General features: G+C 44.4%; 1 protein-coding gene across 1 annotated transcript in view; it reads left to right on the forward strand.

The window, feature by feature from the left end:
• The first annotated feature begins 6,766 nt into the window (after positions 1–6,766).
• The window catches only part of GAREM1 (GRB2 associated regulator of MAPK1 subtype 1), a 206,379-nt gene continuing 197,952 nt past the window's right edge, over positions 6,767–15,193 (forward strand). The window contains exon 1 of the mRNA XM_004579563.4: positions 6,767–7,368. Coding sequence (XP_004579620.2) covers positions 7,248–7,368 — 121 coding nt within the window. The 5' untranslated portion in view covers positions 6,767–7,247. The remainder of the gene's footprint in view (positions 7,369–15,193) is intronic.

The raw sequence follows: 15,193 nt of genomic DNA on the forward strand, positions 1-15,193 counted from the left end.
TGGGATGAAGAATTAGTGATGAGTTAATATTCCACTTTATTTTTAGAAATGGCTTATTGAGACTGCATAAAAATATAGATACCCTGTGACTCACTTAACTACCCTTCTGGGAAGCCTTTCGTGTCATTCTGAAGCCAGGGGTGGATATTGGATTCAGCAGTTAACCTACTGCTTTGGACGCCTGCAGCTCACATCAGAATACCTGTGTTTGAGTCTGAGATTCACTCCTGATTCTATCTTTCTGAAAAATGTACGCTGGGAAGCTTCAGGGGCTGGTTCAGCTGTAGGAGGGTACTTACCACACCCATGGGAGACCTGGATGAAGGTTCTGCCTCCTGGCTTTGGCTGGCCCAGCCCTAGTTAGAGTGAACCAGAAGAAGGCATCTAAGGAGTAAACCAGAGACAGGAGATTATTTTCTTTTCACCCCCATGATATAAAAATAAATAAATAAATAAATAAAATAATACAAAGTGGACTAAGATTACGTCTCATTATTGCCATCTCCTCAAATTGGGATCTGCAGTTTGGCCTGGAGTAAAAGTACTAATTACAAAGAGCTAGCTTCTTCATCAACCTAAACTTAAAACATACGAAGTTCTACACTGACTCACAAATTCACATGGACACCCACATGCATTCACATCCATGTGAGTTATGTAAGTTGAATGATTTCCTACCGTGTGTCTTTTATACCCAATTATTCTTGATTTTAGAATTTCCTACAACTTTAACCATAGCACTGTTCTGAAGAACTGGAAATAGTTCATGCATAATGTGAATTATTATTTAGAGTTTTAAGCCTGCAGATGCTGATCCATTATGAGTTGTGAAATAAATTTAGTGAGTCATGACTAGTCCTGAGAAATTAAACACAAAACATGAAAAAAAAAATCAAGATGTAGCATGCAAATATCATTCTGTAAAACTTCTGTGTCAGTTATATGAGGGCATTACAAAAAGTTCACCGAAGATATAAAAGATAAGTTTACTTTTAATGAGAATTCATGAATAGCTTTTTCATAATACATATTACCCAGAAATTTTTCAGACTCTTCATATGCATGTGTTACGGGGTGCAAGCGAGATCACACCAGACATGTTTAAGATTTTATTAAGGAGTCTTTATTAACCAAGCTTGGTGATAACAGAATACATTAAAGTAACAGATCACAAGCCCAATCAAAGCAGTATACAGGGACCATGCTCAGGGGATTACCTGTCTTGGATCATCCAAGAGTCAAGGTGCCAGAGTAACAGAAACACCTGACCAGAAAGAGAGTGAGACCCGCTTCACTGGCCTTTTAAAGGGGCTTGTGGGGGGCGTGGTTACACAACCATGCAATACTCTCTCCTCTCAGTTAATAGGTGAGTCACAGGTGGGCAGGAGCAAATACCTAAGTGTTGTGAGTTAAGGAGTTAATTGGCTCTCATTGGATGGGCAGGAACAGGAACTGGGCTTGTAGCTAAAAAGACTAATTGGACTCATCTGCATCCAACATCCTGGCCTAATTAGGACGTGGGGGGGAAGTGTATACAAGGAGAGGTAAAGGAAAAATCACTGGCTGTACTCCATAACATTCCACACTTCTAACACTTGAGTCAAATAATTGACTCAGTCGTGTATAACACATATATTTTCTGGGTCACAATATACTTATTTTTAAATGGAATTGTTATGTATTGTTTTGAAAACAAGCATGCTTCCATTAAATCCAATTTACAATGTACAATATATTCCCTTAATATTCTTATAATGGCTGTGTCATACTTGTATTATCTGGTGCTTGACATAGGAGGAAATGCCGTATGTCAAAAGTAAAACAGTGGGTTTGTGTGGCATAGCAAGTTAAGCTTCCACCTGTAGCACTGGCATCCCATATGGGTATTGGTTTGTGTCCCATATGTTTTACTTCCAATTCAGCTCCCTGCTAATTTTCCTGGTAAGTAGTGAAGGATGGCCCAAATGCTTGGACCCCTCACTGACATGGTTGATCTTGAAGAAGCTTCCATCTCTTGGCTTCAGCCTGGGCCAATCCTGTTGCTGTGGCCATTTGTAGCAGTGAACCAGTGGATGGAAGACTTCTCTCCCCTGCACCTTTCTCTATAACTTTGACTTTCAAATAAATAAATAAAGCAAAAAAAGGGGGTGGGGAAGAGATGACAAAGTAAATTTTGGATGTTTTAAGGAGTTTCTGAAAGTGTGATATGCTTTTTTATGGTACTTTGGTCCATTTGCTAAATATACACTTGTCTATCAATTCACCATATGGACATACAATCTATTTATCACACACACACAGACGGTCTACTGAATGCCAAGTGCTAGACAGAGATGCAAAGTAATAAATCAAGCCCTTCAGATGGATAAAGGCTCAGTAAGAGACAGCGCAAATAACCTACCAAATATTAACAGAAATACTAACAGCTTTACTAAAGGTTGCAAATGTTAGCTTAGCCTAGAAGTATATTCTCCAGTTTGGTGACAAGAGTGAAAAATCTCAATTTCAATGGAATACAAGATGGATGAAAAGTATCATGGATCAATCTGATCACAAACATTGTCCTATGGAAGTCAAATCTTTAAAACCTCAAAAAATTGCTAGGCTTGATGAATACCAATTGTTACATAGAAATGCAGTGACCTACAATAGTATGGAGTAGGAAGACCATTCAGTCCATTGATTACACAATTTGACAAACGTTAACTGAGCACTTTCCCTGTACTAGGCATGCTACAGGAGCTGCAGAGAGAGGTGACTAAAACTAGGGAAAGCAACATAACACAGATCATAAATCATAACCCAATTAGCACGTTAAATCATGGTATGGCCAGGTGCACTAGTTAGAACAAGGAATACCCTTGAGGAAGAGATACAGGACGTTAGGCAATGCAAGAAGTTGGAGCTGAGTGAGAGTTTTTCATAAAAGGAAAGGAAAAGGGTATTGCAATCTGAGAGAATCCCTGAAAGGATATCGCATCAACCTGGCATCTTTAGGCCACTGTAAGAATGCAGTACCACTGGATCATAGGGTGTCTAAGATCGGATGTAGTGATGAGGCTGAGAAGGCGGACTGAAGCACACACGGAAAGAGCCTTTCAGGCCATAAGAGAGCATTATACTTTATTCCACAGCCAGTGCAAATACAAACACTGTACATGGTTTTAGCAAGGGAGTGAACTGTGTGTTAATTCTGCCTACAGCATGGCAAATAATTGGAAAAAAAAAAGAAGAAGAAGAGGAGGAGGAGGAAGAAGCTGGAGGCCCAGACAATCATTAGGGGCTGTGAACTTTGATAACACGTTTGACTGCCGGAGAATTATGTGACCCAGGACACTCTGATGTCAAGAAAAGCAACATGTATTATTTTTATCTGGCAAAGTTGATATGTCACAGCATGAACAAGTTATGTACAAACAATATATTCACAGCTAGGAAACTGGTGTCTATCATAGGAGTTCTTCAACATTGCAGGCCTGCTTCACCTCTAAGTTTATTAATAGCATTAGATTCTTTTGGAATCAGCATTTGAACTCCCTAGAGCTACTGAGTACAGGATGGGGCACTGTGAAATAAGTTAACCCCACAGTCTCTATAGTTGTGAAGTCTTATAGCCAAGATTCCCACTTGAGAAATGCTCTACTCCTACGCTGAAATAGCCATTTTCTCCCAAATCTACCCATTTCCTTGCATCTGCATTTATTTCTTCCTCTGTCACAATTTGGCTCTTCAAAGCCACATACATAGCGCTTTATCTTCTCATGGCAAGTCCTTCCATAGCATTTCTGGTATAACAGACAAGGGTCCATAAGCTCAACGTAGAGTATTTGACCACCTTCTCCCATTAACCCTAAGAGATGAGTACTGCTGTCATCCTCATTTCTCAGAGGAGAAAGCAACAAATTTCTTAAGACTAAACAGAAGCTGAGCCACTAACTAATCAAACGTCAGCCATCAGGCTCGGGAATTTATATACTTTTCAAAGTTTTACTTGTTTATTTGGAAGACAGAATTACAACAAAAGAGGAACACACAGAAAGAAAGAAAGATTTTCCATTTGCTGATGGCTGCAATGTCCATGGCTGGGCCAGGCTGAAGTCAAGAACCTGGAATTCCATCTTGATTTCAGTGGCGGAAGCATTTGGACCATCCTCTGCTGCTTTCCCAGGCACATTACCAGGGCGCAGGATTGAAAGTAAGGCAGTGTGGCACTCATATGGGATGCTGGCAATACAGGTTACACAATGCTAGCCCCTGGAGTCAATATTTTTAATCACCCTAATATGACTCCTCTCACAAATCTGTTTCTAAAGGTGTACTGTATGGAACAGGGCATCAAATTTCACCTCACAGAACACTTTCCCTGAACATTCCTTTTTTTATAAACTTTAAAATTCTGTAAGTTTCGCCCCTGTGCCCAACTGTGATGGTCTACATATATGGCTAGCCAGCATCCAGTAATCTGAATAAACACATGTCTGGAAGTGAGCTCAGCCAGACTGAAAGACGGCCCTTCACAGCTGATGGTTTTCACAGCTTAACCCAAACTCTTTCAGATCTTTCCCTAAAACCTCCTTTAGCCTATGAAACCACGAGGTTGCTGTTCATTTCTTCCCTTTCATACTCAACATGAAAACCAAACCTGTTTTGCAAGCTCAGCAATAAGAGCAAACCTAATGTAAGTGCTTTATTGATTTAAACAGAGTTGATTACATTAATCTTCTTTCTTTTTATTTTGTCCTTAGGTCCTAAGTCACCAAATCTTCTGTGACAGGGAATTACTTTTCATGTTCCCTGAAGCTTTTAAAGAGGATATAATATAACAGCAAGTTATTTTTTTTTCCAATCAACCTACCACATGCAGATTTAGGATCAACTTGCTGGTGGAAGGACCCCTGACCCTATCCAATCTTAGATGTTTCCTTAGACGTCATTTTGGAAATCTGAGTTTCATTTCCAGAAAGGATTATTTAGGGGGGAAAATAGCTGGCACTTAGCCCTTGATAGTTTCGAAACATTCTTCTTCAAGTAAGCAAATCTCAAAATTTTATGGGCCTGTGCCTCTGAGCTAAAAATATATAGTACTAAAATAATTCCCACTCCCTCTTTTCAAGACTTCTTCAAAAATTAATGTGAACACTACAAAGGTCAAACTTCAGCAGAATTTTGCGAAAATGATCATGCATGCTTTTAAGTGAGAGGACCAACAGGCTGAGTGTAAAAGAACTTTTTATTTCCTGCAAATGGAAATGGAATGTTTTTTTTTTATTGACACAGACCTTTTTTCCTTCTTTTTTAAAGTTATATTTATTTTGATTTGAAAGACAGATTTTTTTTTTTTTTTGGAGAGATAGCCAGGAAGATCTTCCATCTGCTGTTCTCTCCCCCAAATAGCCACAACAGCTGCAGCTGAGCTGATCCTAAGCAAGGAGCCAGGAGCTTCTTCCAGGTCTCCCACACAGGTGCAGGGTCTTAAGGTTTTCTCAGCCCACAAGCAGGGAACAGGATAGGAGGTGGAGCAGCCAGGGCAGAAATCGCGAAAAAATCGGTGCCTACAGGGGATGCCAGCGCTGGTAGGTGGAGGATTAACCAGCCATCGCACTGGTGCCTGGCACAAGACTTCTTAAGGTAGGCTACCTGTGGGCATGGGATGACCTGGAGGCCTGTGGGTTAGTGCAGCAAGCAGGTGCTTGTTTTGCCTGATCAAATTCTGAACGCCAACTGCATGTGGCAGACAGAGCTGACATACAAGCTTTGCAGCTCAGCCCACTTAACACCGTATGTGTGTGTGTTTTAATATAGATTAGCAGATGAAAGTTAGGCATGGTTGGAGAAACACTTATCCCCCAGACACCTTTGGAGTCTGACTGAGCTCTGGCCACATGGAATAGGCCATGTAAAATATTGCGGAAAACAGATTTATCATGGAAAGAAACCTGGGGGCTGGAGTCCTGGGATGGCCTTCTGTGGCTGGTGCAATCTTGCAAAATTACTTAAGTGTCGGTAGTGAAAACAGAAGGAATGATTCCAACTTGCCACACTTGCAAGAGAGCTTAGCCGGAAAAGCATGTGAAGACAGCTGACGGTCCTCCCGGTAGTAGCCTATTTTGCCTCACTGTTGGGCTATCCATGGCTGTGGGAGGCCTCACCTCCAGCTACTCCGGGCAGTTCCTGCTTACAACTGAGGGGCTAGCGAAAGGAATGTCGCCTTCCTTCGCGTATGCCTTGGCTACCTTTCGCCTTACTGCTACTGGGTGCCTCTTCATTATGCTTGGTGCGAGTAACTTGTCTGTAGGGTTCAAAAGTTTCCATGCACACATTTCCCAGGCTCATGGGTCCCCGGACTCTCCGGACCACCTGCAGAAGGTCTCGGGAATCGGGCACCAAGAGAGAAGGCCCCAGTTGGTCTAGGGTAGGTGGGGTCGCATTAGCCACTCGTCGCAGGGGTAAGGAGTGAGAGGGGCGCGGGACGCCGGCACTATAGAGAAAACATCCCCGAGTTCTCTGTTCAACCCTGGGCGGCGGGAAGGGCCCGGGACAGGGAAGGAGTGGAACGCGCGGCTGCAGGGCGCCCGAGCGGTCGGACGGGGGAGCGAGAGCTAAAGCTTACGGAGAGAGTGGAGCCTCCGGTGCCGCCGGCCAGGGCCGGGGGAGCCGCCGAGCCGAGTCCGTCAGGCCGCCGGGAGGCTGAGGGCGCGCAGGGGTGGAGCGGGCGGCGCCGGGGAGGCGGGGGCGGGGGCGGTGTCTCCCCGAGCTGCGCAGGCGTTGCTCGCACCTTGTTGATTAGTCAGTGCTGGGAGCGCTGCTATGGCGTTTCTCAGACCCGCGGCTCCTCCTCACAAGCTCGAGGCGGAGGGAAGGAGGGGTGAGAGGAGGAGGAGGCGAGCGGGCGGCCGCCGCAGCTGCAGACCCGGGGCCAGAGTTGGAGGCGGAGCGGGAGCCGCCGCTGCCAACCGGGCCACCGCCGTCGCCTGCAGCCGCAGGGCTGCTCCGAGTCCACTCCGGGCTTGAGGGCACGCGGGGGCGCCCCAGCCATGCCCCGCAGCAGCAGCAGCCTCCACAACAGCCGCAGCCCAAGCTGAGCCGGGAACCGGCCCCTTCTCCGCGGGCCGCTTCAGTCGCCGCGCGCCCCCGCTCCCGGCACGGCTGCCCGCCGTCGGAGCTGCTCGGCGCCTCCCGCGCGCCCCGGAACGCGAGCGCGAGCAGCGGCGGCCGCCGAGGCGCGGGTGGTGCCGGCGGAGGGCGCGATGGACCCGGCGCCCTCGCTGGGCTGCAGCCTCAAGGATGTGAAGTGGAGCTCGGTGGCAGTGCCTCTCGACCTGCTGGTCAGCACTTACCGGCTGCCCCAGATCGCGCGCCTGGACAGCGGTGAGTCCTGGCTGGGACGCGGGGCAGGCGGGCTCGGCGCGGGTGTGCGCGCCTGGTCTCGGCGGGTGGGAGCTGGTGGGGAGTGGGCTGCCAGCCCCCACACCCCGCCAGCGCCAGAGTTGGCCCGAGCGGCTGCCGCAGCTCTGGCGCGTCGCTCTTCAATCCCTACCGGCAGCAGCCAGAGAGGTGGAAATCAGAGACCTTGCAGTGTAATTAAAAAGGACGCCAAAAAAAAAAAAAAAAAAATCAACATCGGGGAAACCTCTGCTGATACTAATCTTGGAAGCGAGCTGTGTCCCTGCTCCCCGCCTGCACGAATTACTCAACCTGCGAAACCCTGAAGAGTTATCTTAAGCAACTTTCTTACGATAATAATTGTGATCTTGGTGGCGTCTTGTTTTGGGTGCTCCCTCCCCTACCCGTCCTCCCTCCCCCATCCCCCTCTTCTCCGCCCGCCTGGAAGCTGAAGATTTAAGAAGAAAAATCTCCTAGGTGACCAATGAAAGGGATCACATTTCTCAGAGACTTTTTATTACAGCTTGTCTGTTTTGTTTAACCCAACTGAAAGTAATTTAGGGCTGAGTGAAGACAATGTTTTTAGCAGGAGTGATGGTATGTTTAAGGTTAATTATTAGCTTAGCGTTATTTCCAGCCTGGGAGGGAAAAAAAAATTAAGCCACTAAAACGTGTATTGATTTGGAACTCTGAGCTCAGAGCTCAGAAACACGTGTTTCCTGAAATGGACAGACCACCAAAACCTAGCCGAAGGGCTCACAACTGTTGGTTGTGTGTTGTGGTGTCAACTGTTGGTTGTGTGGTGTGGCGTCTAGTAGAGACCTTTCGGTGTCAACGTTGTGGTACGCAAGGTGGCGGTTGAATGCCATCACCTTTGCTTCTTTTCACAATAACTTCAGATGAGTTTTAGTTTCATGCGATTTCAGATTCTGCAGGAAAGACCTGCAGAAAGATTCTGCAGGGGTAAGGGTGGGAGTTGGGGGTAGGGATCTGGGTCAGCAATTTGCGGGAAGCACCTGGATTCAGGCAGGCAGAACAAGCTGCGGACATCCCCGAAATAGGCCACCAGGTAGACAGCGCAGCTCGGAGCAGAAGGATGTCATTTGAAGTCACAGGCACTTGGATTACTCCTTGTTTTCTGGGATAAAGGAGCCTGTAACATGAGCTGTGTAAAATGACCAAAGGCATTTGTTACTGTTTGACCTGTAGGGGTGAAGCATAAATGCAGAGAAGTTTGTGAGGCTGGGAAACAAACCAGCATGCCTGCTCTTGTGGTGGAATGGGTTGGTGGCAGTGCTGGGCATTGGGGTTAAGTTAGGAATTGTTAACTAGTACTCAAGTACACAGGAGTGTAGCTGCTGAATCCAGGGGCAGACAGGTGGTGTCTGGAGAGAGGGGTGGGATGGTGTTCTGTGCTGTCATTGTGCGTCTGGGTGTTCCTGTGTGTGTGTGTGTTCCTGGTCTCACACCTGGGCCTGCCCTGTGCAGCTGTGTGTATTGCAGTCCTCACCTTTTGCAGGCTTCTACCATCTCTGTGCTCTCTGCCAGAACTTTGGGCAGAGAGTGTTGTTGTGGTGTGGTTGTGAAACTCACTCAAAAGCTTCATTAACCTGAAAATTTGAAGAGGCTGAACATCAGTTTCAGGCGCAAGTTTTATTACCACTTTCCTATCCCTGCCATTCATAAAAAGGGTCTGAATCAGCAGTGCGCTCATCCCACACTTCTCTTCAGAATGAGGACGTGGGTTGCAAGTCGTTAACACTGTGTCCTTTCAAGCTGTGGGATGGATTTTCAGCACTCTGTGTCATTCCAATTCTTCATTGTACATTTCTCTTATTACTGCTTGCGACTGCCAGCGGCTCACACAGTAGCAGGGACACAGCCTGTGATGTTGGCACACAGAGTGACCCACTAGTATGGAACTCAGTACCGCTTTATACCTTGTTGCTTTTATTTAACAATCCCATCTCATTTTTTTAGAAGGTTTATTTGTTTTCATTGGAAAGTCAGATATGCAAAGAGAAGGAGAGACAGAGAAAGGTCTCCCATCTTCTGATTCACTCCCCAAGTGGTTGCAGTGGCCAGAGCCAAAGTGATCCGAAGCCAGGAGCCTCTTTTGGGTCTTACACGCGTGTGCAGGGTCCCAAGGCTTTGAGCCATCCTTGAGTGCTTTTCCAGGCCACAAGCAGGTAGCTGAATGGAAAGTGGAGGCCCCTGGGACACAAACTGGCTCCCATATGGGATTCTTGTGCATGCAAGACAAGGATTTTAACCACTAGGCTACTACAGCAGGCCCAATCCCATCTCATTTAAAACATTTTGCTAAGATTGTTTCTAATAGCTGCATAGTATTCCACAGGATTGCTGTATCATTATGATCTAGTCTCCTTTCGTGGCCATTAGTTTGTTTCATTCTGTGCTGAAATATATGATATAATGCATGCCCTTCTACATGGTTGATTACAGCATCATCCTGCCTTATTGAAAAATATTTTTATTTAATTTGATAGGCAGCATTAGAGATGAGGAGAGAGAGATCTTCCATCCACTGGTTAATTTCCCAAATGCTTGTAGCAGCTGGCGTTGGGCCGGGCCAGAGCCCAGCAGCCAAGGAGTGTGTCTCCTATGTGGGTGAGAGGAACTCAACAACCTGAGCCACACTCTGCTTCCCAAGGTGTTCATTAGCAGCAGGAGCTTGGACTAAGCCAGTATGGAGCTGTTAGTTCACCCGGGGCACTCTGGCACAGATGGAGGTATTCCCAGCAGTGTGTTCACTGTTGTCATAAAGGCCTGCTCTGAATCTCCCGTAATCCTTTGATACATGCTGTTCAGTTGTTTCAGACTTCAAGTTAGACCCCTGTACCCTAACGTGAGCCCTGTGGAAGGACCACTTGCCCACACTCTTAGAGTATTGACTCTTTTTTTTCCTTTTTGCTTAAACTTGGCTAATTTGGTGGGGGGAAAGTATGTTTTCGGCAATGTAATAATTTAAGTAGACTTTAAGACTCTATCATAGTTTCTGTACTCAGTTTTAAACCCATTCCACAGAATTGTTTCGGAAAGGCGGAGGACATGTTGCCATGTCTATAAATGCTGTCTGTGAAGTCCCCGGTTTCTTTCAGTCCTCATGCTGTGTATGTCTTTCTTGCCAGTTTTAGTACTGCAGGTACATTTTCCACACACACACACACGCCCACCCTATACTTAGACATGAAAGGTAGTCATTTTCCAAATCACTTGTTTTAAAAAGAGAGTAGAAAGAAAATGAAAAACATGCCACTAGTTGACATTGTGCCAAAAGAGAAATATTGGCTAATTTTAAGCAGTCATGAAAGAACATTAAAAATTGAATTTTGTAACTAATGATTATTGAATGCTGACTATGTGTTGGTATATTTCTGGATGCTACAAATATATGTGCATATAAATACATATGTCAGTAGTTTAATATGTTTATGAAAAATGGAAATAAAAGATGTGTATTCATATTTTGTTGCAAAAAAAGGTTGTATTTGTGCATACAGGGATCTCCACATGTTGGTGGAGCCTTGTTATTATGAAAAAAAAATGCATGAATTTCAAAATTATTTTCGTTAGCCTAACTCTATCTTCTAATTGCATTTCCTGACCTTTGAAAAGTACAACTCTATTGCAGGGACTTGGGGACCCTTAAGAAATCAAATGAAAGACTCATATCCAGTAAATGGAGCAGTGGGATTTCTGGCCGACTCTCTGTCTCTGAAGGCTCACCTCTTATCTCAGGCTGCGCTACCTCCCATGCTAAAGGAAAGGAGGTGTGGGTAGGGCTGCCTGCTCTAAATAGCCTCACTGTCTCACTCAGGAGCTTGAAGCCGGGAAAGTCAATATTTTTAAAACAGCATAGACACTGAATTAAGCACTGGCGTTGTTCATCATAATTAGATGCCTTTCTGCTTCCCCAAGGAGGACCTGGGAAGAAGCAGAGGGCAGGAGAGAGGTTGCAGAATCAAAGGAGGAAGGAAGACAGGGAGTTTGTGGGGACTTTGGGTCTGTCTGTTGAGGTGACATCTTGGTACATTGGCCATATGTAAAGCACTGCACATGATATAAAGCCATCTCTGCTTTGTTGCAGAGTTGTTGTCACTCCCAAGTGACAACTGGACAGATGCGTTTAATGTGACAGCCCCAGTAATGACATGTCTTTATGTGCTAAGATAAATACAAAATTGGTGAACCTTTATGGGTGAAGTGTTGTCCCATAGGTCTTTCTAGAGAGCTCCCCAGGAAGTTTCCTTGGGAGTTTTGATACGATCCGTTTCAGCAACTGAGGTCTAATGCCGTCAGCGGTGCGCTTAAAGTCAGATGCTTAAAATCATCATCGGTCTTGTAAATGGTTGGCTGTGGAACCAGATTCAAAGAATGTGTTTAAGGACCAAGAAAAGTACAGAGAGTATTAATCCCCGTTCTGCTTCCAGTCATCCTCACTTGCTGGGTTGGTGGGGAGTTGTTCACTTCGCTTTTCCATTATTTCACCTTGGAAAGGTTTACGCTATAGCAAGGTTCTTCTAATTTTTTTGCTCCTGTAAGTCCCAGAACATGAAATTCTGCACCTTATGCGTATTTTAAACTTGTTTATTAAAGCTTTTTATTCTGAATTTAAAGGGTATAGTTTCTCAGCATATTGTACACATTGATATTTTAAAATTACATTGTTACATCATTTTAAAAATGAACAGACTTTATATTTGGTCCTCAATGTTATGTTCAAATGTATGAGTAGACTCAACAGTTGAACGTTTTATACATTTTCTTTTTAATTAAGGATTTATGTATGTATTTATCTGAAAGGCAAAATGACAGAGGGAGAGAAAGCGGTCTCTCATCCGCTGGTTCATTCCCCAAATACCCACATTAGCTGGGGCTGGGCCAAGCCAAAACTAGGAGCCAGAAGCTCCATCTGGTCTTCCGTGTGAATGACAGGGATTCGGGTAGTTGAACCAGTGTCTGCTCTTCCCAGGTGAGTTTGCAGAAAGCTGAATTCTAGGTGGATCAGTGGGGAGCCAGGGTAGCAGGTGGCAGCTTAACCACCTGGACTCAGCATCTGTTCCTAAACCTTTTCTTTTTCTCCTTAAATTCCTGTTTCCATTTCCTTGCTTGTGTATATAGAAGGTCATTCCAGTGTAATACAATTTAATGCCTGCAAGTGTTTTATTGATCACCCTGTTCCCTTTTCTGTAACAAAGAAGTATGTAAATTGAAATCCAATATTTTATGTTTTTTTCAACCATAATGCTTTTTATATTGAAAAAACGGAAATAACTTGATTTATTGATGGAATTGCTACCCAAATACTGGATCCTGTCAGACCTCAACATGTATCAACATTTTTATACTTTTCATGTTTGTATCCCAGGGTGACATTTGTTAGAAGATCTATGAAGGGCAACATGAATGTCATATTTTTGTAAAGCAGGGAAAGGACCATTGTGAAGGGACAGTTTCCAAGGGCATGTTTGGAAGGCTTCAGTCTGGAAACTGAGTGTCTTACAGCTCTGATGCTGCTGGGTTTGCTTCCAGCATGTATACCAGGACAGGAAAAGATGACTTAATGGCTCTGTATGTACAAAGAGAAAGGGAGAGCAAGTCTGCATGGCCTGACGGGAATAGATTGAAGACAAAGATAGGCAGGTATTGAGGACAGCGCAAGCAGAGCAACAGGAGCTCTCCCTCCTGAGTGGGTGGAGGAGTCAGACCTGATCCTGTCTTCGTCGTATAGGGAGGGAAGACACTGGCTTTCGCTTTGTGCGCAGGTACTGCTGCACTTCCCTTATTTACATCCTTGCAGGTAGAGGAACAGCACGGTGGACACTTGGACCCCAGGGAGGCTCCACATGGCTGCTTACAGATGTCAGGAGTCTTTGTAGATCCATGTCTTATCTCTGAAATTGATGAAAGTTCTCAAAGACTACCGGTAATTGGTGATTGGATACATCAATATATTGATGTAGAATGTTTTCCCCTGAAGTAACAGAGTGAAAATCTTCATCCAGAATGTGCTTTGCTTGTCTCGTGGCTTTATTTCTCCTGATATTAGGAATAGTTAGGTTTCTGTGCTCAGAATAGGAAAAAGATGATTTAAAGGGTGCCAGGAGCTCAGAGAGCTCTGCTCTGGTACAGCATTTCAGAACTGTGTGATCCTGGTCATTCCTCGTCACCCCTTTCATTTGTAGTTTTCCCATGCTGGACATTGTTTTTGCTTCCTCAGATTTAGCAATTTCTTTTTTTCTACTGGCATTTATTAGATTACACCTGTTTGTAGATGTTGGCACTGTCGTGCTGAACAAATCAGGAAAAAAACCTGTGGCCTCTTGGGGCTCCTACTCTGAGACTTCAGTGCAGTAATGTACATGAGATGCGTTCGTGTTAGTGTTGCATTTAGACCCAAAGACAAGACTTAAGCATTGCTTTTTTGATGTCCTTGTTTTTCAAGTAGCATGTCTGTTTTGAAGATCTTCAGTGAGATGAGTGTCCACACTGCCAGTAAAAAGCTTCAGGTACTCAGTTCACCTGTGAAAGGAAAACGACTGACTGCTGTGATCATCTGCATCACGGTTTAAAGAGGGAGTGTTTTAGTCTCCTTCATTCATTGGCTGCCTGATTGGAGTAGTGAGTTCTTGAGAACCAGCTTGAAAAGTCATTTGTTTTTGTTTGAAATTCCTGAGGTATCTGTTTTTTCCCTTACTGAGCTGCCGCTCTACGAAGACTATCATTCATGAGAAGAATAATGCTTATTGCTGGTTTATGTATTATTTTGTCATGCTGGACAAAATATGAAATATATGCTGAAGTGTCTTAACTTTCATGGGGTTCTAGACGAAGACATTTCCACTTTCCTGCTCTGTTCCTGTTCCCAAATTCACAAGACTGTTGACTTAGGTTGAAGACATCTAAAATCATTCCTACCTTTTCACAGCTCCTGTGACAGGCTTGGCATTAGGTGGCACTCAGCAAGTTTTTGATAAATCAATGAGCAGTTGTCAGTATTAAAAATTATAGGATCTTGAAACATTGTAGCATTAGGAATGCTGATTTGGGGACTCTGAAATCCAATTTCACGTTTGTTTCTTTCAAGATAGGCATTCTCTCTCTCTTTTTTAAGTTTATTTTATTTTTATTGGAAAGAAGGATCTACAGAGAGAAGGGAAGACAAAGATCCCCTGTCCATTGGTTCACACCCCAAATGGCTGCAATGGCTGGAGCTGAGCAGATCCGAAGCCAGGAGCCTCCTCCCGGTCTCCCTCATGGGTATATACAGTGCTAAGGCTTCAGGCCATCCTCTGCTGTTTTCCCAGTCACATTACAAGGAGCTGGATGGGAAGTGGAGCAGTTGGGACATTAACCAGCACCCACTTGGAATTCCGGCACCTGTAAAGGTGAGGGTTAGCCACTTGAGCCATCGTGCCATGCCCTAGGCATTCTATTGTTAAATACATGGGTTGAAGCATATTAGCAACAGGGAAAAGAGAGACTTGATGGCTACCTGCTTCATAAAATAATGTTTGTTAGGGCCATTTGTTATCAGTAATTTAAATTTGTTCTGAAAAATGCAACGCCTTTGTAGATTTCTTTCTCACGTTTTTGTTCTTTTGTCTGAAGCAGATTAAAATACTTCCTTTACATGTTAGTTTTCAATGAGTGAATGTTTCCTATTTGATGTCATCAAGCTGTTCACATGACTCCTGAGTGTATGAACTAGAATACCATAAATCTTTGAAACTAGAAAAGCTCTTACTACAGTCGGAGGTCTTAACCAGATAGCTTTTGCATTGAC

Source organism: Ochotona princeps, chromosome 18 (genome assembly GCF_030435755.1).
Source record: "Ochotona princeps isolate mOchPri1 chromosome 18, mOchPri1.hap1, whole genome shotgun sequence".
Classification (NCBI taxonomy): Eukaryota; Metazoa; Chordata; class Mammalia; order Lagomorpha; family Ochotonidae; genus Ochotona; species Ochotona princeps.